The 23655-nt window shown below is 43.0% G+C and overlaps 1 protein-coding gene across 2 annotated transcripts in view; it reads right to left on the bottom strand.

Moving 5' to 3' along the window:
- The window catches only part of LOC138491101 (probable cation-transporting ATPase 13A4), a 978968-nt gene that overhangs the window by 626583 nt on the left and 328730 nt on the right, over window positions 1-23655 (bottom strand). For both annotated transcript variants that reach the window (XM_069617419.1, XM_069617420.1), the window contains exon 10: window positions 6279-6449. In XM_069617419.1, coding sequence (XP_069473520.1) covers window positions 6279-6449 — 171 coding nt within the window. The remainder of the gene's footprint in view (window positions 1-6278; window positions 6450-23655) is intronic.

Genomic DNA, 23655 nt, shown 5'->3' with positions numbered 1-23655 from the left:
AGAGATGGAGCGTCTCCTTAAGAGCATGCAACCAACCTCTTGCTCAGGTGATGCTATTCCGGATATATTTATCCTAAGCAATCCTGACATATTCACCCCTTTTTGGTTCATTTTGTGAGCGTGTCATTTGCTTTCAGCTTTGTACCCGAATCCATCAAACAGGTAGATGTGATCCCTTTGATGAAAAATCCTAGACTGAATCCTAGAGACCCACGTAACCAATGCCCTATCACCAACACACTATTTCCGCTGAAGATCATGGACAAAGTAGCCTCTGTCCAACTTCAGTAGCACTTGGAAGGCGCAGGCATTTTTCAGCAGAAACAATCGGGTTTCAGAATACATCATGGAACTGAAAGAGCGCTCCGGGACCTCCAGACACACAGGTTGGAGGTTCTGGAGAGAAGTGGGACAGGATTGTTAATACTCTTGCACTTATCAGCCGCTTTGATCTGCTGGATCACAGGTGCCTACTGGATAACTTAACAACCACTGGCAACTGCTCCCGGGAAGCTCAATGTTGGATCTCCTCATTCTTGGACAGCAGGTCCTCAAGGATATGCTGGGTTGAAGCTAGCTCAGCACCCGAGCAAATACGCTCCAGAGTTCCGCGCGGAGCTTGTCTGTCCCTGACTTTTTTAACCTATATATCATCAGATTCTTGTGTGACCTTCTAACATCTACGGGAACTCTTTTCATGAACTATGCAGATGACACTCAGCTTTTGATGGAGCTCAGTGGCTGCTAGAGGACTGACTCGGCTAGACTTGAACCCACCAATGCTACAATAAAGAACTGGATGTCCAACAGCTGGGTGTGCCTAACCGAGTTGATGATTTGCGGTCCAGCAAAGATAGAGGTAATTTAAGCCCAGAATATAAGTCTATGAACGTTGAAGGATGCCGCACAGGAATCTTAAACAAGGTCAAGACCCTAGGGATACATTTGCAAGCTTTTATGGGCTCCTAAGAACAGGTGGACGGGATACTTGCCAACTCACATCACCATCTAAGAGTATAAAGACACACCAAAAGACTCCTGTCATCTAAAGACCGAGAAACACTGCTGATTAGGGCTATTATAATGCCACATTTGGACCTGCTGTTTGGAGCAAACAATGGCTGTCTGGATAGTGTCCAGGTGTTGCAAAACTAGGCAGTTCATGTTGTCTGCGACCTTTCTCAAAACAGAGCATGTCTCTGTTGCAAGAAGGAGTCTCCACTGGTTAGCCGGGTCTGCCAGAGTAAGATTCAAGGCCCTCTCCCTGGCTCATAGAATTATAAATGGACAATGTTCCCATTTATCTTAAAGAGCGTTTGAAACTGTATTTCCCTTCTAATCCACTCCACTCTAGCCCCTGTGGGCTCCTGCAAGTGCCAAAGCATAAGAAAACACGAGGTTATAAACATTTGTTTCCAGTTCTCACAGCCCAAGCATGGAATGCTCTTCCCACAGAGCTGCGACTGGAAGAATCTTATCTTCCATTTCGGAAACATCTAAAAACGTTCTTATTTGAATACTTTCATCACTATGATGGCTCCTGTGGACCCCTTGTGTCCTTCTATCTGCAGGGAGGCTTACTTTTCGTAACCTTAGTTGTCCTGTGCTCTTGATGTCCTTCTGTTGATGTGAGCCTTGATGCTTTCAGGCTTTGGCGCTATATGAATATATTTAAAAAAATAATAATAATTATTGATGTAAACCATATACCTACATTAGCATCAATCAATCATGTATGTGGGCTGGCAGAATATCTTCACTTCATCCAATCATCGATGTAATCCACAAATCTACCTTAGCATCAGCCAATCACGCATGCCACTGGCAGCCTCACTTCACTTCATCAAATCGTCGATGTAAGCCATATACCTACCTGAGCATCAGCCAATCATCGATGTAAGCCATAAACCGAGCTTAGCATCAGCCAATGATGTATGAGAGCTGGCAGTCTAGCTTCACTTCATCCAATCATAGATGTAAGCCATAAACCTACCTTAGCATCAGCCAATCATGTATGCGAGCCGGTAGCCTAGCTTCACTTCATCCAATCATCGATGTAAGCCATATACCTCGCTTAGTATCAGCCAATAATGTATGCGAGCCGGTAGCCGAGCTTCACGTCATCCAATCGTTGATTTAAGCCATATACCTACCTTAGCATCAGCCAATCATGTATGCGAGCTGGCAGCCTAGCTTTACTTCATCCAATCATCGATGTAAGCCATATACCTCGCTTAGTATCAGCCAATCATGTATGCGAGCCGGTAGCCGAGCTTCACGTCATCCAATCGTTGATTTAAGCCATATACCTACCTTAGCATCAGCGAATCATGTATGCGAACTGGCAGCTTAGCTTCACTTCATCCAATCATAGATGTAAGCCAGAAACCTAATTTAGCATCGGTCAATCATATATTCGAGCCGGCAGCCTCGCTTCACTTCATCCAATCATAGATGTAAGCCATAAACCTACCTTAGCATCAGCCAATCATCGATGTTAGCCATAAGCCTACCTTAGCGTCAGCCAATCATGTATGCGAGCCGGTAGCCTAGCTTCACTTCATCCAATCATCGATGTAAACCATATACATCGCTTAGTATCAGCCAATAATGTATGCGAGCCGGTAGCCGAGCTTCACGTCATCCAATCGTTGATTTAAGCCATATACCTACCTTAGCATCAGCCAATCATGTATGCGAGCTGGCAGCCTAGCTTCACTTCATCCAATCATCGATGTAAGCCAGAAACCTAATTTAGCATCGGTCAATCATATATTCGAGCCGGCAGCCTCGCTTCACTTCATCCAATCATAGATGTAAGCCATAAACCTACCTTAGCATCAGCCAATCATCGATGTTAGCCATAAGCCTACCTTAGCGTCAGCCAATCATGTATGCGAGCCGGTAGCCTAGCTTCACTTCATCCAATCATCGATGTAAGCCATATACCTTGCTTAGTATCAGCCAATAATGTATGCGAGCCGGTAGCCGAGCTTCACGTCATCCAATCGTTGATTTAAGCCATATACCTACCTTAGCATCAGCCAATCATGTATGCGAGCTGGCAGCCTAGCTTCACTTTATCCAATCATCGATGTAAGCCAGAAACCTAATTTAGCATTGGTCAATCATATATTCGAGCCGGCAGCCTCGCTTCATTTCATCCAATCATAGATGTAAGCCATAAACCTACCTTAGCATCAGCCAATCATGTATGCGAGCCGGTAGCCTAGCTTCACTTCATCCAATCATCGATGTAAGCCATATACCTCGCTTAGTATCAGCCAATAATATATGCGAGCCGGTAGGCGAGCTTCACGTCATCCAATTGTTGATTTAAGCCATATACCTACCTTAGCATCAGCCAATCATGTAGGCGAGCTGGCAGCCTAGCTTCACTTCATCCAATCCTCGATGTAAGCCATATACCTACCTTAGCACCAGCCAATCATGTATGCGAGCCGGCAGCCTCGCTTCACTTCATCCAATCATAGATGTAAGCCATAAACCTACCTTAGCATCAGCCAATCATGTATGCGAGCCGGTAGCCTAGCTTCACTTCATCCAATCATCGATGTAAGCCATATACCTCGCTTAGTATCAGCCAATAATATGTGCGAGCCGGTAGCCGAGCTTCACGTCATCCAATTGTTGATTTAAGCCATATACCTACCTTAGCATCAGCCAATCATGTATGCGAGCCGACAGCCTAGCTTCACTTCATCCAATAATCGATGTAAGCGATATACCTACCTTAGCATCAGCCAATCATGCATGCATGTCAGCAGCCTGCCAGCCGACAGCCTAGCTTCACTTCATCCAATTATTGATGCAAGCCATAAGCCTACCTTAGCGTCAGCCAATCATGTATGCGAGCCGGTAGCCTAGCTTCACGTCATCCAATCGTTGATTTAAGCCATATACCTACCTTAGCCTCAGTCAATCATGTATGCGAGCCGGCAGCCTAGCTTCACTTCATCCAATCGTCGATGTAAGCCATAAGCCTACCTTACCATCAGCCAATCATGTATGCGAGCCGGCAGCCTAGCTTCACTTCATCCAATCGTCGATGTAAGCCATAAGCCTACCTTACCATCAGCCAATCATGTATGCGAGCCGGCAGCCTAGCTTCACTTCATCCAATCGTCGATGTAAGCCATAAACCTACCTTAGCATCAGCCAATCATGTATGCGAGCTGGCAGCCTAGCCTCACTTCATCCAATCATCGATGTAAGCCATAAGCCTACCTTAGCATCAGCCAATCATGTATGTGAGCCGGCAGCCTAGCTTCACTTCATCCAATCGTCGATGTAAGCCATACACCTACCTTAGCATCAGCCAATCATGCATGCATGTCAGCAGCCTGCCAGCCGACAGCCTAGCTTCACTTCATCCAATTATTGATGCAAGCCATACGCCTACCTTAGCGTCAGCCAATCATGTATGCGAGCCGGTAGCCTAGCTTCACGTCATCCAATCGTTGATTTAAGCCATATACCTACCTTAGCCTCAGTCAATCATGTATGCGAGCCGGCAGCCTAGCTTCACTTCATGCAATCGTCCATGTAAGCCATAAGCCTACCTTACCATCAGCCAATCATGTATGCGAGCCGGCAGCCTAGCTTCACTTCATCCAATTATTGATGCAAGCCATAAGCCTACCTTAGCGTCAGCCAATCATTTATGCGAGCCGGTAGCCTAGCTTCACGCCGTACAATCAGTGATTTAAGCCATATAGCTACCTTAGCATCAGCCAATCATATATTCGAGCTGGCAGCCTCGCTTCACTTCATCCAATCGTTGATTTAAGCCACAAACCTACCTTAGCATCAGCCAATGATGGATGACAACCACATACTAACCTTAGTTTCAAGCAGTCGTGGAGGGCAGCGGAATATCTTCCTACTTTATATGAGTATGGCTTTGGGTAACACCCATTGGGCGACTTAAACTAGACAATGTTGTAAGGAAAGAAGAGCATGATTCTGGTGGTGGTTAAATGTGAAAGGGTTTCACAAGACTGAGGAAAAGTCACATGAATAAGAGGCGTGGCTTATCATTCAGCAGGCTCACCCAGGCCCTTCCCCAATCAGTGTGCTTTTCTTAGAATAATTCAATCTTTACGCCCATCATGTAGCAGCCCATGCGTTTTACAGAAAATGATACAGTTGCATAAGTGACATCGTACATCAGTCCTTCACCCTCCAAACCCTCCGTGACGTCACAGGAAGTGATAACAAACGACTTGACTTGTCAAGAAATTATATCGAACCAACTTCTCCTTAATGAATAGAAGTAGAAAGCTCATGAACATCTTAGAGGCATTGCATGTCCTTCCTAAACGATGACCATGAAGTCAGCCACTGTTCCATTCCATTCCTGGCCCAAGGCTCCAGAGGGTGGAGCCTGCATCCCGAGTCTTCGGGGCTCTTCCAAACATGCAGTGAGCATGCGCCTCCTCAGGGGACGAGCTGTGGGCTCAAGGTGGCGGGCTGCTGAGGGTGCTGATGGACTGACGGAGGGCCTCGCTGCATAGGGGCTTAACTCATTAACGTAAGCATGCACATTGAAGACGACCATGCCAACCACACGTGAGTGCATGGTATACACAAAGAAAGTCTGAAATCTTGGCATCGATTTTGGGAGAATTCCAAGTGTCCTTCATCTCGTTTCATGCCGCAACATTTACTTGATCGAGTGCACGTTTCACGCTGTGTGCGCTTCTTCAGCACTCACACATAAATTGTTTTAATATTGCACAATACTGTACAGCTTTCCCTTGCCACAGGTTTTACAATGCAGAGGGTAGTGGGGTTAATTATTTTGAGTTCATACTTCCCGGACATTTCATGGAAAATGCTGATAGCATTGCAGCCGCAAAGGCAGGTAGCCAGTTTTGATCTGAAAGGTCAGGTGCCTCCGACATTGCATGGCCTGAAACTCTATCAGACAACCCCTGGAGGCGGCTAATTATCGAAGTGAGATGTGTTTATACCGAAGTGGCTAACAGCGGAGGCATGACCCAGTGCACAGGTGAATACCAAACACAATACACTGCCAGATTCCATGTACGTCACTTCTAAATCCCAACAGTTTATATGGGCACTGAGCTCTGGGAAACACCCACATTGTAGGACAAGTTATCATTTATCAGACTGAACACTGAGGTTTAATTGACTCTGATTTCAAATCCCCTATAACTATGCGATTAGCAGGAGGAAGCACAAGGCACAGAGAGTTGGCATTCTCAAGGAGATTATGGGGCCTGGGCACCAACCTGTTCGTAGGACAACTGCCTTGACTGGACCTTGGCCATCTGGCTTGGTCTGAATAACTTCGGTCCCACAGAACACAACATGTCTCCTGTAGTCTCCAGCGCTCTGGCTCTTCCAAGGCGTGGTGCTGTCATCAGTGGGAAGATGGGTCTTGGTGACCGGGATACTTTCACCTGGAGAGAGGATAATGTACATATTAACGCAGGAGCAGGAGCGAGGATAATGTACATGTTTACGCAGATGCAGGACACAAGGATAATGTACATGTTTACGCAGGAGCGAGGATAATGTACATGTTTATGCAGGAGCGAGGATAATGTACATGTTCACGCAGATGCAGGAGCGAGGATAATGTACATGTTTACGCAGATGCAGGACACGAGGATAATGTACATGTTTACGCAGGAGCAGGAGCGAGGATAATGTACATGTTTACGCAGGAGCAGGAGAGAGGGTCATGTACATGTTTAGGCGGGAGAGGATAATGTAGATGTTTACACAGGAGCAGGAGAGAAGATAATGTACATGTTTACATAGGAGCAGGAGAGAGGATAATGTACATGTTTACCTAGGAGCAGGAGAGAGGATAATGTACATGTTTAGGCAGGAGCAGGATAGAGAGAGGATAATGTACATGTTTACATAGTAGCAGGAGAGAGGATAATGTACATGTTTAGGCAGGAGAAAGGATAATGTCCATGTTTACATAGGGGTAGGAGAGAGGATAATGCACATGTTTACGCAGGAGCAGGATAGAGAGAGGATAATGTACATGTTTATGCAGGAGAAAGGATAATGTACATGTTTACACAGGGGCAGGAGAAAGGATAATGTACATGTTTACACAGGGGCAGGAGAAAGGATAATGTACATGTTTACACAGGAGCAGGAGAGCGGATAATGTACATGTTTACACAGGAGCAGGAGAGAGGATCATGTACATGTTTACGCAGGAGCAGGAGAGAGGATAATGTACATGTTTAGGCAGGAGCAGGAGAGAGGATAATGTACATGTTTAGGCAGATGCAGGAGAGAGGATAATGTACATGTTTAGGCAGATGCAGGAGAGAGGATAATGTGCATGTTTACGCAGATGCAGGAGAGAGGATAATGTACATGTTTAGGCAGGAGCGGGAGAAAGGATAATGTACATGTTTAGGCAGGAGAGAGGATAATGTACATGTTTACATAGGAGCAGGAGAGAGGATGATGTACATGTTTAGGCAGGAGCAGGAGAGAGGATAATGTACATGTTTAGACAGGAGAGAGGATAATGTACATGTTTACATAGGAGCAGGAGAGAGGATAATGTACATGTTTAGGCAGGAGCAGGAGAGAGGATAATGTACATGTTTAGGCAGGAGAGAGGATAATGTACATGTTTACATAGGAGCAGGAGACAGGATAATGTACATGTTTACATAGGAGCAGGAGAGAGGATAATGTACATGTTTAGGCAGGAGAGAGGATAATGTACATGTTTACGCAGGAGAGAGAGGATAATGTACATGTTTAGGCAGGAGCAGGAGAGAGGATAATGTACATATTTAGGCAGGAGCAGGAGAGAGGATAATGTACATGTTTAGGCAGGAGAGAAGATAATGTACATGTTTAGGCAGATGCAGGAGCGAGGATAATGTACATGTTTACATAGGAGCAGGAGAGAGGATAATGTACATGTTTAGGCAGGAGAGATGATAATGTACATGTTTACATAGGAGCAGGAGAGAGGATAATGTACATGTTTAGGCAGGAGAGAGGATAATGTACATGTTTACATAGGAGCAGGAGAGAGGATAATGTACATGTTTAGGCATGAGAGAGGATAATGTACATGTTTACATAGGAGCAGGAGAGAGGATAATGTACATGTTTAGGCAGGAGAGATGATAATGTACATGTTTACATAGGAGCAGGAGAGAGGATAATGTACATGTTTAGGCAGGAGAAAGGATAATGTACATGTTTAGGCAGATGCAGGAGCGAGGATAATGTACATGTTTAGGCAGGAGAGAGGATAATGTACATGTTTACACAGGAGCCGGAGAGAGGATAATGTACATGTTGAGGCAGGAGCAGGAGAGAGGATAATGTACATGTTTAGGCAGGAGAGAGGATAATGTACATGTTTAGGCAGGAGAGAGGATAATGTACATGTTTAGGCAGGAGAGAGGATAATGTACATGTTTAGGCAGATGCAGGAGAGAGGATAATGTACATGTTTACGCAGGAGCAGGATAGAGAGAGGATAATGTACATGTTTAGGCAGGAGCGGGAGAAAGGATAATGTACATGTTTACGCAGATGCAGGATACCAGGATAATGTACATGTTTACACAGGAGCCGGAGAGAGGATAATGTACATGTTTAGGCAGGAGCAGGAGAGAGGATAATGTACATGTTTAGGCAGGAGAGAGGATAATGTACATGTTTACATAGGAGCAGGAGAGAGGATAATGTACATGTTTAGGCAGGAGCAGGAGAGAGGATAATGTGCATGTTTAGGCAGGAGAGAGGATAATGTACATGTTTACATAGGAGCAGGAGAGAGGATAATGTACATGTTTAGGAAGGAGAGAGGATAATGCACATGTTTAGGCAGGAGAGAGAGAGGATAATGTACATGTTTAGGCAGGAGCAGGAGAGAGGATAATGTACATGTTTTTATAGGAGCTGGAGAGAGGATAATGTACATGTTTAGGCAGGAGAGAGGATAATGTACATGTTTAGGCAGGAGAGAGGATAATGTACATGTTTAGGCAGATGCAGGAGAGAGGATAATGTACATGTTTACGCAGGAGCAGGATAGAGAGAGGATAATGTACATGTTTAGGCAGGAGCAGGATAGAGAAAGGATAATGTACATGTTTAGGCAGGAGCGGGAGAAAGGATAATGTACATGTTTAGGCAGGAGAGAGGATAATGTACATGTTTACATAGGAGCAGGAGAGAGGATGATGTACATGTTTAGGCAGGAGAGATGATAATGTACATGTTTAGGCAGGAGAGATGATAATGTACATGTTTACATAGGAGCAGGAGAGAGGATAATGTACATGTTTACATAGGAGCAGGAGAGAGGATGATGTACATGTTTAGGCAGGAGCAGGAGAGAGGATAATGTACATGTTTAGGCAGGAGCAGGAGAGAGGATAATGTACATGTTTACATAGGAACAGGAGAGAGGATAATGTACATGTTTAGGCAGGAGAGAGGATAATGTACATGTTTAGGCAGGAGAGAGGATAATGTACATGTTTAGGCAGATGCAGGAGAGAGGATAATGTATATGTTTAGGCAGGAGAAAGGATAATGTACATGTTTAGGCAGGAGCAGGAGAGAGGATAATGTACATGTTTAGGCAGGAGCAGGAGAGAGGATAATGTACATGTTTAGGCAGGAGAGAGGATAATGTACATGTTTAGGCAGATGCAGGAGAGAGGATAATGTACATGTTTAGGCAGGAGAAAGGATAATGTACATGTTTAGGCAGGAGCAGGAGAGAGGATAATGTACATGTTTAGGCAGGAGAGAGGATAATGTACATGTTTACATAGGAGCAGGAGAGAGGATGATGTACATGTTTACGCAGGAGCAGGAGAGTGGATAATGTACATATTTACATAGGAGCAGGAGAGCGGATAATGTACATGTTTACACAGGAGCAGGAGAGTGGATAATGTACATATTTACATAGGAGCAGGAGAGCGGATAATGTACATGTTTAGGCAGATGCAGGAGCGAGGATAATGTACATGTTTAGGCAGGAGTAGGAGAGAGGATAATGTACATGTTTAGGCAGGAGAGAGGATAATGTACATGTTTAGGCAGGAGAGAGGATAATGTACATGTTTACGCAGGAGCAGGATAGAGAGAGGATAATGTACATGTTTACATAGGAACAGGAGAGAGGATAATGTACATGTTTACCTAGGAGCAGGAGAGAGGATAATGTACATGTTTACATAGGAGCAGGAGAGAGGATAATGTACATGTTTAGGCATGAGAGAGGATAATGTACATATTTACATAGGAGCAGGAGAGCGGATAATGTACATGTTTAGGCAGGAGCAGGAGAGAGGATAATGTACATGTTTAGGCAGGAGAGAGGATAATGTACATGTTTAGGCAGGAGTAGGAGAGAGGATAATGTACATGTTTACATAGGAGCAGGAGAGAGGATAATGTACATGTTTAGGCAGGAGAGAGGATAATGTACATGTTTACGCAGGAGAGAGAGGATAATGTACATGTTTAGGCAGGAGCAGGAGAGAGGATAATGTACATATTTAGGCAGGAGAGAAGATAATGTACATGTTTACATAGGAGCAGGAGAGAGGATAATGTACATGTTTAGGCAGGAGAGATGATAATGTACATGTTTACATAGGAGCAGGAGAGAGGATAATGTACATGTTTAGGCAGGAGAGATGATAATGTACATGTTTACATAGGAGCAGGAGAGAGGATAATGTACATGTTTAGGCAGGAGAGATGATAATGTACATGTTTACATAGGAGCAGGAGAGAGGATAATGTACATGTTTAGGCAGGAGAGATGATAATGTACATGTTTACATAGGAGCAGGAGAGAGGATAATGTACATGTTTAGGCAGGAGAGATGATAATGTACATGTTTACATAGGAGCAGGAGAGAGGATAATGTACATGTTTAGGCAGGAGAGATGATAATGTACATGTTTACATAGGAGCAGGAGAGAGGATAATGTACATGTTTAGGCAGGAGCGAGGATAATGTACATGTTTACATAGGAGCAGGAGAGAGGATAATGTACATGTTTAGGCAGGAGAGATGATAATGTACATGTTTACATAGGAGCAGGAGAGAGGATAATGTACATGTTTAGGCAGGAGAGATGATAATGTACATGTTTACATAGGAGCAGGAGAGAGGATAATGTACATGTTTAGGCAGGAGAGATGATAATGTACATGTTTACATAGGAGCAGGAGAGAGGATAATGTACATGTTTAGGCAGGAGCAGGAGAGAGGATAATGTACATGTTTAGGCAGGAGCAGGAGGGAGGATAATGTACATGTTTAGGCAGGAGAGAGGATAATGTACATGTTTAGGCAGGAGAGAGGATAATGTACATGTTTAGGCAGGAGAGATGATAATGTACATGTTTACATAGGAGCAGGAGAGAGGATAATGTACATGTTTAGGCAGGAGAGATGATAATGTACATGTTTACATAGGAGCAGCAGAGAGGATAATGTACATGTTTAGGCAGGAGAGATGATAATGTACATGTTTACATAGGAGCAGGAGAGAGGATAATGTACATGTTTAGGCAGGAGAGATGATAATGTACATGTTTACATAGGAGCAGGAGAGAGGATAATGTACATGTTTAGGCAGGAGAGATGATAATGTACATGTTTACATAGGAGCAGGAGAGAGGATAATGTACATGTTTAGGCAGGAGAGATGATAATGTACATGTTTACATAGGAGCAGGAGAGAGGATAATGTACATGTTTAGGCAGGAGCGAGGATAATGTACATGTTTACATAGGAGCAGGAGAGAGGATAATGTACATGTTTAGGCAGGAGCAGGAGAGAGGATAATGTACATGTTTAGGCAGGAGCAGGAGGGAGGATAATGTACATGTTTAGGCAGGAGAGAGGATAATGTACATGTTTAGGCAGGAGAGAGGATAATGTACATGTTTAGGCAGGAGAGATGATAATGTACATGTTTACATAGGAGCAGGAGAGAGGATAATGTACATGTTTAGGCAGGAGAGATGATAATGTACATGTTTACATAGGAGCAGGAGAGAGGATAATGTACATGTTTAGGCAGGAGCGAGGATAATGTACATGTTTACATAGGAGCAGGAGAGAGGATAATGTACATGTTTAGGCAGGAGCAGGAGAGAGGATAATGTACATGTTTAGGCAGGAGCAGGAGGGAGGATAATGTACATGTTTAGGCAGGAGAGAGGATAATGTACATGTTTAGGCAGGAGAGAGGATAATGTACATGTTTAGGCAGGAGAGATGATAATGTACATGTTTACATAGGAGCAGGAGAGAGGATAATGTACATGTTTAGGCAGGAGCAGGAGGGAGGATAATGTACATGTTTAGGCAGGAGAGAGGATAATGTACATGTTTAGGCAGGAGAGAGGATAATGTACATGTTTAGGCAGGAGAGATGATAATGTACATGTTTACATAGGAGCAGGAGAGAGGATAATGTACATGTTTACATAGGAGCAGGAGAGAGGATAATGTACATGTTTAGGCAGGAGAGATGATAATGTACATGTTTACATAGGAGCAGGAGAGAGGATAATGTACATGTTTAGGCAGGAGAGATGATAATGTACATGTTTACATAGGAGCAGGAGAGAGGATAATGTACATGTTTAGGCAGGAGAGATGATAATGTACATGTTTACATAGGAGCAGGAGAGAGGATAATGTACATGTTTAGGCAGGAGAGATGATAATGTACATGTTTACATAGGAGCAGGAGAGAGGATAATGTACATGTTTAGGCAGGAGAGATGATAATGTACATGTTTACATAGGAGCAGGAGAGAGGATAATGTACATGTTTAGGCAGGAGAGATGATAATGTACATGTTTACATAGGAGCAGGAGAGAGGATAATGTACATGTTTAGGCAGGAGAGATGATAATGTACATGTTTACATAGGAGCAGGAGAGAGGATAATGTACATGTTTAGGCAGGAGAGATGATAATGTACATGTTTACATAGGAGCAGGAGAGAGGATAATGTACATGTTTAGGCAGGAGCGAGGATAATGTACATGTTTACATAGGAGCAGGAGAGAGGATAATGTACATGTTTAGGCAGGAGCAGGAGGGAGGATAATGTACATGTTTAGGCAGGAGAGAGGATAATGTACATGTTTAGGCAGGAGAGAGGATAATGTACATGTTTAGGCAGGAGAGATGATAATGTACATGTTTACATAGGAGCAGGAGAGAGGATAATGTACATGTTTAGGCAGGAGAGATGATAATGTACATGTTTACATAGGAGCAGGAGAGAGGATAATGTACATGTTTAGGCAGGAGAGATGATAATGTACATGTTTACATAGGAGCAGGAGAGAGGATAATGTACATGTTTAGGCAGGAGCGAGGATAATGTACATGTTTACATAGGAGCAGGAGAGAGGATAATGTACATGTTTAGGCAGGAGCAGGAGAGAGGATAATGTACATGTTTAGGCAGGAGCAGGAGGGAGGATAATGTACATGTTTAGGCAGGAGAGAGGATAATGTACATGTTTACATAGGAGCAGGAGAGAGGATAATGTACATGTTTAGGCAGGAGAGATGATAATGTACATGTTTACATAGGAGCAGGAGAGAGGATAATGTACATGTTTAGGCAGGAGCAGGAGAGAGGATAATGTACATGTTTAGGCAGGAGCAGGAGGGAGGATAATGTACATGTTTAGGCAGGAGAGAGGATAATGTACATGTTTACATAGGAGCAGGAGAGAGGATAATGTACATGTTTAGGCAGGAGAGATGATAATGTACATGTTTACATAGGAGCAGGAGAGAGGATAATGTACATGTTTAGGCAGGAGAGATGATAATGTACATGTTTACATAGGAGCAGGAGAGAGGATAATGTACATGTTTAGGCAGGAGAGATGATAATGTACATGTTTACATAGGAGCAGGAGAGAGGATAATGTACATGTTTAGGCAGGAGAGATGATAATGTACATGTTTACATAGGAGCAGGAGAGAGGATAATGTACATGTTTAGGCAGGAGAGATGATAATGTACATGTTTACATAGGAGCAGGAGAGAGGATAATGTACATGTTTAGGCAGGAGAGATGATAATGTACATGTTTACATAGGAGCAGGAGAGAGGATAATGTACATGTTTAGGCAGGAGAGATGATAATGTACATGTTTACATAGGAGCAGGAGAGAGGATAATGTACATGTTTAGGCAGGAGAGATGATAATGTAGATGTTTACACAGGAGCAGGAGAGAGGATAATGTACATGTTTAGGCAGGAGAGATGATAATGTACATGTTTACATAGGAGCAGGAGAGAGGATAATGTACATGTTTAGGCAGGAGCAGGATAGAGAAAGGATAATGTACATGTTTAGGCAGGAGCAGGAGAGAGGATAATGTACATGTTTAGGCAGGAGAGAGGATAATGTACATGTTTAGGCAGGAGCGAGGATAATGTACATGTTTACATAGGAGCAGGAGAGAGGATAATGTACATGTTTAGGCAGGAGCAGGAGGGAGGATAATGTACATGTTTAGGCAGGAGAGAGGATAATGTACATGTTTAGGCAGGAGAGAGGATAATGTACATGTTTAGGCAGGAGAGATGATAATGTACATGTTTACATAGGAGCAGGAGAGAGGATAATGTACATGTTTAGGCAGGAGAGATGATAATGTACATGTTTACATAGGAGCAGGAGAGAGGATAATGTACATGTTTAGGCAGGAGAGATGATAATGTACATGTTTACATAGGAGCAGGAGAGAGGATAATGTACATGTTTAGGCAGGAGCGAGGATAATGTACATGTTTACATAGGAGCAGGAGAGAGGATAATGTACATGTTTAGGCAGGAGCAGGAGAGAGGATAATGTACATGTTTAGGCAGGAGCAGGAGGGAGGATAATGTACATGTTTAGGCAGGAGAGAGGATAATGTACATGTTTAGGCAGGAGAGAGGATAATGTACATGTTTAGGCAGGAGAGATGATAATGTACATGTTTAGGCAGGAGCAGGAGAGAGGATAATGTACATGTTTAGGCAGGAGAGATGATAATGTACATGTTTACATAGGAGCAGGAGAGAGGATAATGTACATGTTTAGGCAGGAGCGAGGATAATGTACATGTTTACATAGGAGCAGGAGAGAGGATAATGTACATGTTTAGGCAGGAGAGATGATAATGTACATGTTTACATAGGAGCAGGAGAGAGGATAATGTACATGTTTAGGCAGGAGAGATGATAATGTACATGTTTACATAGGAGCAGGAGAGAGGATAATGTACATGTTTAGGCAGGAGAGATGATAATGTACATGTTTACATAGGAGCAGGAGAGAGGATAATGTACATGTTTAGGCAGGAGCAGGAGAGAGGATAATGTACATGTTTAGGCAGGAGCAGGAGGGAGGATAATGTACATGTTTAGGCAGGAGAGAGGATAATGTACATGTTTACATAGGAGCAGGAGAGAGGATAATGTACATGTTTAGGCAGGAGAGATGATAATGTACATGTTTACATAGGAGCAGGAGAGAGGATAATGTACATGTTTAGGCAGGAGCAGGAGAGAGGATAATGTACATGTTTAGGCAGGAGCAGGAGGGAGGATAATGTACATGTTTAGGCAGGAGAGAGGATAATGTACATGTTTACATAGGAGCAGGAGAGAAGATAATGTACATGTTTAGGCAGGAACAGGAGAGAGGATAATGTACATGTTTACGCAGATGCAGGATACCAGGATAATGTACATGTTTACACAGGAGCCGGAGAGAGGATAATGTACATGTTTAGGCAGGAGCAGGAGAGAGGATAATGTACATGTTTAGGCAGGAGAGAGGATAATGTACATGTTTACATAGGAGCAGGAGAGAGGATGATGTACATGTTTAGGCAGGAGCAGGAGAGAGGATAATGTACATGTTTAGGCAGGAGAAAGGATAATGTACATGTTTACATAGGAGCAGGAGAGAGGATAATGTACATGTTTACGCAGATGCAGGATACCAGGATAATGTACATGTTTACACAGGAGCCGGAGAGAGGATAATGTACATGTTTAGGCAGGAGCAGGAGAGAGGATAATGTACATGTTTAGGCAGGAGAAAGGATAATGTACATGTTGAGGCAGGAGCAGGAGAGAGGATAATGTACATGTTTAGGCAGGAGAAAGGATAATGTACATGTTGAGGCAGGAGCAGGAGAGAGGATAATGTACATGTTTAGGCAGGAGAAAGGATAATGTACATGTTTTTATAGGAGCTGGAGAGAGGATAATGTACATGTTTAGGCAGGAGAGATGATAATGTACATGTTTAGGCAGGAGAGAGGATAATGTACATGTTTAGGCAGGAGAGAGGATAATGTACATGTTTACATAGGAGCAGGAGAGAGGATAATGTACATGTTTAGGCAGGAGAGAGGATAATGTACATGTTTAGGCAGATGCAGGAGAGAGGATAATGTACATGTTTAGGCAGGAGCGGGAGAAAGGATAATGTACATGTTTAGGCAGGAGAGAGGATAATGTACATGTTTACATAGGAGCAGGAGAGAGGATGATGTACATGTTTACGCAGATGCAGGATACCAGGATAATGTACATGTTTACACAGGAGCCAGAGAGAGGATAATGTACATGTTTAGGCAGGAGCAGGAGAGAGGATAATGTGCATGTTTAGGCAGGAGAGAGGATAATGTACATGTTTACATAGGAGCAGGAGAGAGGAAAATGTACATGTTTAGGAAGGAGAGAGGATAATGCACATGTTTAGGCAGATGCAGGAGCGAGGATAATGTACATGTTTAGGCAGGAGCAGGAGAGAGGATAATGTACATATTTAGGCAGGAGCAGGAGAGAGGATAATGTACATGTTTAGGCAGATGCAGGAGAGAGGATAATGTACATGTTTACGCAGGAGCAGGATAGAGAGAGGATAATGTACATGTTTTTATAGGAGCTGGAGAGAGGATAATGTACATGTTTAGGCAGGAGAGATGATAATGTACATGTTTAGGCAGGAGAGAGGATAATGTACATGTTTAGGCAGATGCAGGAGCGAGGATAATGTACATGTTTAGGCAGATGCAGGAGAGAGGATAATGTACATGTTTAGGCAGATGCAGGAGAGAGGATAATGTACATGTTTACGCAGGAGCAGGATAGAGAGAGGATAATGTACATGTTTAGGCAGGAGCAGGATAGAGAAAGGATAATGTACATGTTTAGGCAGGAGCGGGAGAAAGGATAATGTACATGTTTAGGCAGGAGAGAGGATAATGTACATGTTTACATAGGAGCAGGAGAGAGGATAATGTACATGTTTAGCCAGGAGAGAGGATGATGTACATGTTTACATAGGAGCAGGAGAGAGGATAATGTACATGTTTAGGCAGGAGAGATGATAATGTACATGTTTACATAGGAGCAGGAGAGAGGATAATGTACATGTTTAGGCAGATGCAGGAGAGAGGATAATGTACATGTTTACGCAGGAGCAGGATAGAGAGAGGATAATGTACATGTTTAGGCAGGAGCAGGATAGAGAAAGGATAATGTACATGTTTAGGCAGGAGCGGGAGAAAGGATAATGTACATGTTTAGGCAGGAGAGAGGATAATGTACATGTTTACATAGGAGCAGGAGAGAGGATAATGTACATGTTTAGCCAGGAGAGAGGATGATGTACATGTTTACATAGGAGCAGGAGAGAGGATAATGTACATGTTTAGGCAGGAGAGATGATAATGTACATGTTTACATAGGAGCAGGAGAGAGGATAATGTACATGTTTAGCCAGGAGAGAGGATGATGTACATGTTTACATAGGAGCAGGAGAGAGGATAATGTACATGTTTAGGCAGGAGAGAGGATAATGTACATGTTTAGGCAGGAGCAGGAGAGAGGATAATGTACATGTTTAGGCAGGAGAGAGGATAATGTACATGTTTACATAGGAACAGGAGAGAGGATAATGTACATGTTTAGGCAGGAGAGAGGATAATGTACATGTTTAGGCAGGAGAGAGGATAATGTACATGTTTAGGCATGAGAGAGGATAATGTACATATTTACATAGGAGCAGGAGAGCGGATAATGTACATGTTTAGGCAGGAGAGAGGATAATGTACATGTTTAGGCAGGAGAGAGGATAATGTACATGTTTACATAGGAGCAGGAGAGAGGATGATGTACATGTTTAGGCAGGAGCAGGAGAGAGGATAATGTACATGTTTAGGCATGAGAGAGGATAATGTACATATTTACATAGGAGCAGGAGAGCGGATAATGTACATGTTTAGGCAGGAGAGAGGATAATGTACATGTTTAGGCAGGAGAGAGGATAATGTACATGTTTACATAGGAGCAGGAGAGAGGATGATGTACATGTTTAGGCAGGAGCAGGAGAGAGGATAATGTACATGTTTAGGCAGGAGAGAGGATAATGTACATGTTTAGGCAGGAGAGAGGATAATGTACATGTTTAGGCATGAGAGAGGATAATGTACATATTTACATAGGAGCAGGAGAGCGGATAATGTACATGTTTAGGCAGGAGAGAGGATAATGTACATGTTTAGGCAGGAGTAGGATAGAGGATAATGTACATGTTTAGGCAGAAGCAGGAGAGAGGATAATGTACATGTTTACATAGGAGCAGGAGAGAGGATAATGTACATGTTTAGGCAGGAGAAAGGATAATGTACATGTTTACATAGGAGCAGGAGAGAGGATAATGTACATGTTTAGGCAGGAGCAGGAGAGAGGATAATGTACATGTTTAGGCAGGAGAGAGGATAATGTAGATGTTTACACAGGAGCAGGAGAGAGGATAATGTCCATGTTTAGGCAGGAGCAGGAGAGAGGATAATGTACATGTTTAGGCAGGAGAGAGGATAATGTACATGTTTACATAGGAGCAGGAGAGAGGATAATGTACATGTTTAGGCAGGACAGAGGATAATGTACATGTTTAGGCAGGAGAGAGGATAATGTACATGTTTAGGCAGGAGCAGGAGAGAGGATAATGTACATGTTTAGGCAGGAGAAAGGATAATGTACATGTTTACACAGGAGCAGGAGAGTGGATAATGTACATGTTTACATAGGAGCAGGAGAGAGGATAATGTACATGTTTAGGCAGATGCAGGAGTGAGGATAATGTACATGTTTAGGTAGGACCAGGAGCGAGGATAATGTACATGTTTAGGCAGGAGAGAGGATAATGTACATGTTTACATAGGAGCAGGAGAGAGGATAATGTACATGTTTAGGCAGGAGAGAGGATAATGTACATGTTTAGGCAGGAGCAGGAGAGATGATAATGTACATGTTTACCTAGGAGCAGGAGAGAGGATAATGTACATGTTTAGGCAGGAGAAAGGATAATGTACATGTTTACATAGGAGTAGGAGAGAGGATAATGCACATGTTTACGCAGGAGCAGGATAGAGAGAGGATAATGTACATGTTTACATAGTAGCAGGAGAGAGGATAATGCACATGTTTAGGCAGGAGAAAGGATAATGTACATGTTTACATAGGGGTAGGAGAGAGGATAATGCACATGTTTACGCAGGAGCAGGATAGAGAGAGGATAATGTACATGTTTATGCAGGGGCAGGAGAAAGGATAATGTACATGTTTACACAGGAGCAGGAGAGCGGATAATGTACATGTTTAGGCAGGAGAAAGGATAATGTACATGTTTACATAGGAGTAGGAGAGAGGATAATGCACATGTTTACGCAGGAGCAGGATAGAGAGAGGATAATGTACATGTTTACATAGTAGCAGGAGAGAGGATAATGCACATGTTTAGGCAGGAGAAAGGATAATGTACATGTTTACATAGGGGTAGGAGAGAGGATAATGCACATGTTTACGCAGGAGCAGGATAGAGAGAGGATAATGTACATGTTTATGCAGGGGCAGGAGAAAGGATAATGTACATGTTTACACAGGAGCAGGAGAGCGGATAATGTACATGTTTAGGCAGGAGAGAGAGGATAATGTACATGTTTAGGCAGGAGAAAGGATAATGTACATGTTTACACAGGAGCAGGAGAGAGGATCATGTACATGTTTACGCAGGAGCAGGAGAGAGGATAATGTACATGTTTAGGCAGGAGCAGGAGAGAGGATAATGTACATGTTTAGGCAGATGCAGGAGAGAGGATAATGTACATTTTTACGCAGATGCAGGAGAGAGGATAATGTACATGTTTAGGCAGGAGCGGGAGAAAGGATAATGTACATGTTTAGGCAGGAGAGAGGATAATGTACATGTTTACATAGGAGCAGGAGAGAGGATGATGTACATGTTTAGGCAGGAGCAGGAGAGAGGATAATGTACATGTTTAGACAGGAGAGAGGATAATGTACATGTTTACATAGGAGCAGGAGAGAGGATAATGTACATGTTTAGGCAGGAGCAGGAGAGAGGATAATGTACATGTTTAGGCAGGAGAGAGGATAATGTACATGTTTACATAGGAGCAGGAGAGAGGATAATGTACATGTTTAGGCAGGAGTAGGAGAGAGGATAATGTACATGTTTACATAGGAGCAGGAGAGAGGATAATGTACATGTTTAGGCAGGAGAGAGGATAATGTACATGTTTAGGCAGGAGAGAGAGAGGATAATGTACATGTTTAGGCAGGAGCAGGAGAGAGGATAATGTACATATTTAGGCAGGAGAGAAGATAATGTACATGTTTAGGCAGGAGAGAGGATAATGTACATGTTTAGGCAGATGCAGGAGCGAGGATAATGTACATGTTTAGGCAGGAGCAGGAGAGAGGATAATGTACATGTTTAGGCATGAGAGAGGATAATGTACATGTTTACATAGGAGCAGGAGAGAGGATAATGTACATGTTTACATAGGAGCAGGAGAGAGGATAATGTACATGTTTACATAGGAGCAGGAGAGAGGATAACGTACATGTTTAGGCAGGAGCAGGAGAGAGGATAATGTACATGTTTAGGCATGAGAGAGGATAATGTACATGTTTACATAGGAGCAGGAGAGAGGATAATGTACATGTTTACATAGGAGCAGGAGAGAGGATAATGTACATGTTTACATAGGAGCAGGAGAGAGGATAACTTACATGTTTAGGCAGGAGCAGGAGAGAGGATAATGTACATGTTTAGGCAGGACAGAGGATAATGTACATGTTTACATAGGAGAAGGAGAGAGGATAATGTACATGTTTAGGCATGAGAGAGGATAATGTACATGTTTACATAGGAGCAGGAGAGAGGATAATGTACATGTTTAGGCAGGAGAGAGGATAATGTACATGTTTAGGCAGGAGAGAGAGAGGATAATGTACATGTTTAGGTAGGAGCAGGAGAGAGGATAATGTACATGTTTAGGCAGGAGAGAGGATAATGTACATGTTTAGGCAGATGCAGGAGCGAGGATAATGTACATGTTTAGGCAGGAGCAGGAGAGAGGATAATGTACATGTTTAGGCAGGAGAGAGGATAATGTACATGTTTACATAGGAGAAGGAGAGAGGATAATGTACATGTTTAGGCATGAGAGAGGATAATGTACATGTTTACATAGGAGCAGGAGAGAGGATAATGTACATGTTTAGGCAGGAGCAGGAGAGAGGATATTGTACATGTTTAGACAGGAGAGAGGATAATGTACATGTTTAGGCAGGAGCAGGAGAGAGGATAATGTACATGTTTAGGCAGGAGAGAGGATAATGTACATGTTTAGGCAGGAGCAGGAGAGAGGATAATGTACATGTTTAGGCAGGACAGAGGATAATGTACATGTTTACATAGGAGCAGGAGAGAGGATAATGTACATGTTTAGGCAGGAGCAGGAGAGAGGATAATGTACATGTTTAGGCAGGAGAGAGGATAATGTACATGTTTAGGCAGGAGCAGGAGAGAGGATAATGTACATGTTTAGGCAGGACAGAGGATAATGTACATGTTTACATAGGAGCAGGAGAGAGGATAATGTACATGTTTAGGCAGGAGAGAGGATAATGTACATGTTTACATAGGAGCAGGAGAGAGGATAATGTACATGTTTAGGCAGGAGCAGGAGAGAGGATAATGTACATGTTTAGGCAGGAGAGAGGATAATGTACATGTTTAGGCAGGAGCAGGAGAGAGGATAATGTACATGTTTAGGCAGGACAGAGGATAATGTACATGTTTACATAGGAGCAGGAGAGAGGATAATGTACATGTTTAGGCAGGAGAGAGGATAATGTACATGTTTAGGCAGGAGAGAGGATAATGTACATGTTTAGGCAGGAGTAGGAGAGAGGATAATGTACATGTTTAGGCAGGATAGAGGATAATGTACATGTTTAGGCAGAAGCAGGAGAGAGGATAATGGACATGTTTACATAGGAGCAGGAGAGAGGATAATGTACATGTTTAGGCAGGAGAAAGGATAATGTACATGTTTACATAGGAGCAGGAGAGAGGATAATGGACATGTTTAGGCAGGAGCAGGAGAGAGGATCATGTACATGTTTAGGCAGGAGCAGGAGAGAGGATAATGTACATGTTTATGCAGGGGCAGGAGAAAGGATAATGTACATGTTTACACAGGAGCAGGAGAGCGGATAATGTACATGTTTAGGCAGGAGCAGGAGAGAGATGATAATGTACATGTTTAGGCAGGAGAAAGGATAATGTACATGTTTAGGCAGGAGCAGGAGAGAGGATAATGTACATGTTTAGGCAGGAGCAGGAGAGAGGATAATGTACATGTTTAGGAAGGAGAGAGGATAATGTACATGTTTAGGCAGGAGCAGGAGAGAGGATAATGTACATGTTTAGGCAGGAGAAAGGATAATGTACATGTTTTTATAGGAGCTGGAGAGAGGATAATGTACATGTTTAGGCAGGAGAGAGGATGATGTACATGTTTAGGCAGGAGAGAGGATAATGTACATGTTTAGGCAGATGCAGGAGAGAGGATAATGTACATGTTTAGGCAGATGCAGGAGAGAGGATAATGTACATGTTTTTATAGGAGCTGGAGAGAGGATAATGTACATGTTTAGGCAGGAGCAGGAGAGAGGATAATGTACATGTTTAGGCAGGAGAGATGATAATGTACATGTTTAGGCAGGAGAGAGGATAATGTACATGTTTAGGCAGGAGAGAGGATAATGTACATGTTTAGGCAGGAGAGAGGATAATGTACATGTTTAGGCAGATGCAGGAGAGAGGATAATGTACATGTTTACGCAGGAGCAGGATAGAGAAAGGATAATGTACATGTTTAGGCAGGAGCGGGAGAAAGGATAATGTACATGTTTAGGCAGGAGAGAGGATAATGTACATGTTTACATAGGAGCAGGAGAGAGGATGATGTACATGTTTAGGCAGGAGAGAGGATAATGTACATGTTTAGGCAGATGCAGGAGAGAGGATAATGTACATGTTTAGGCAGGAGAGAGGATAATGTACATGTTTACATAGGAGCAGGAGAGAGGATAATGTACATGTTTAGGCAGGAGAGATGATAATGTACATGTTTACATGGGAGCAGGAGAGAGGATAATGTACATGTTTAGGCAGGAGCAGGAGAGAGGATAATGTACAT

Source organism: Ambystoma mexicanum, chromosome 10 (genome assembly GCF_040938575.1).
Source record: "Ambystoma mexicanum isolate Mex_15411 chromosome 10, UKY_AmexF1_1, whole genome shotgun sequence".
NCBI classification, from domain to species: domain Eukaryota; kingdom Metazoa; phylum Chordata; class Amphibia; order Caudata; family Ambystomatidae; genus Ambystoma; species Ambystoma mexicanum.
The sequence above is the reverse complement of the archived record's forward strand: the minus strand, read 5'-3'. Positions and strand labels throughout refer to the sequence as shown.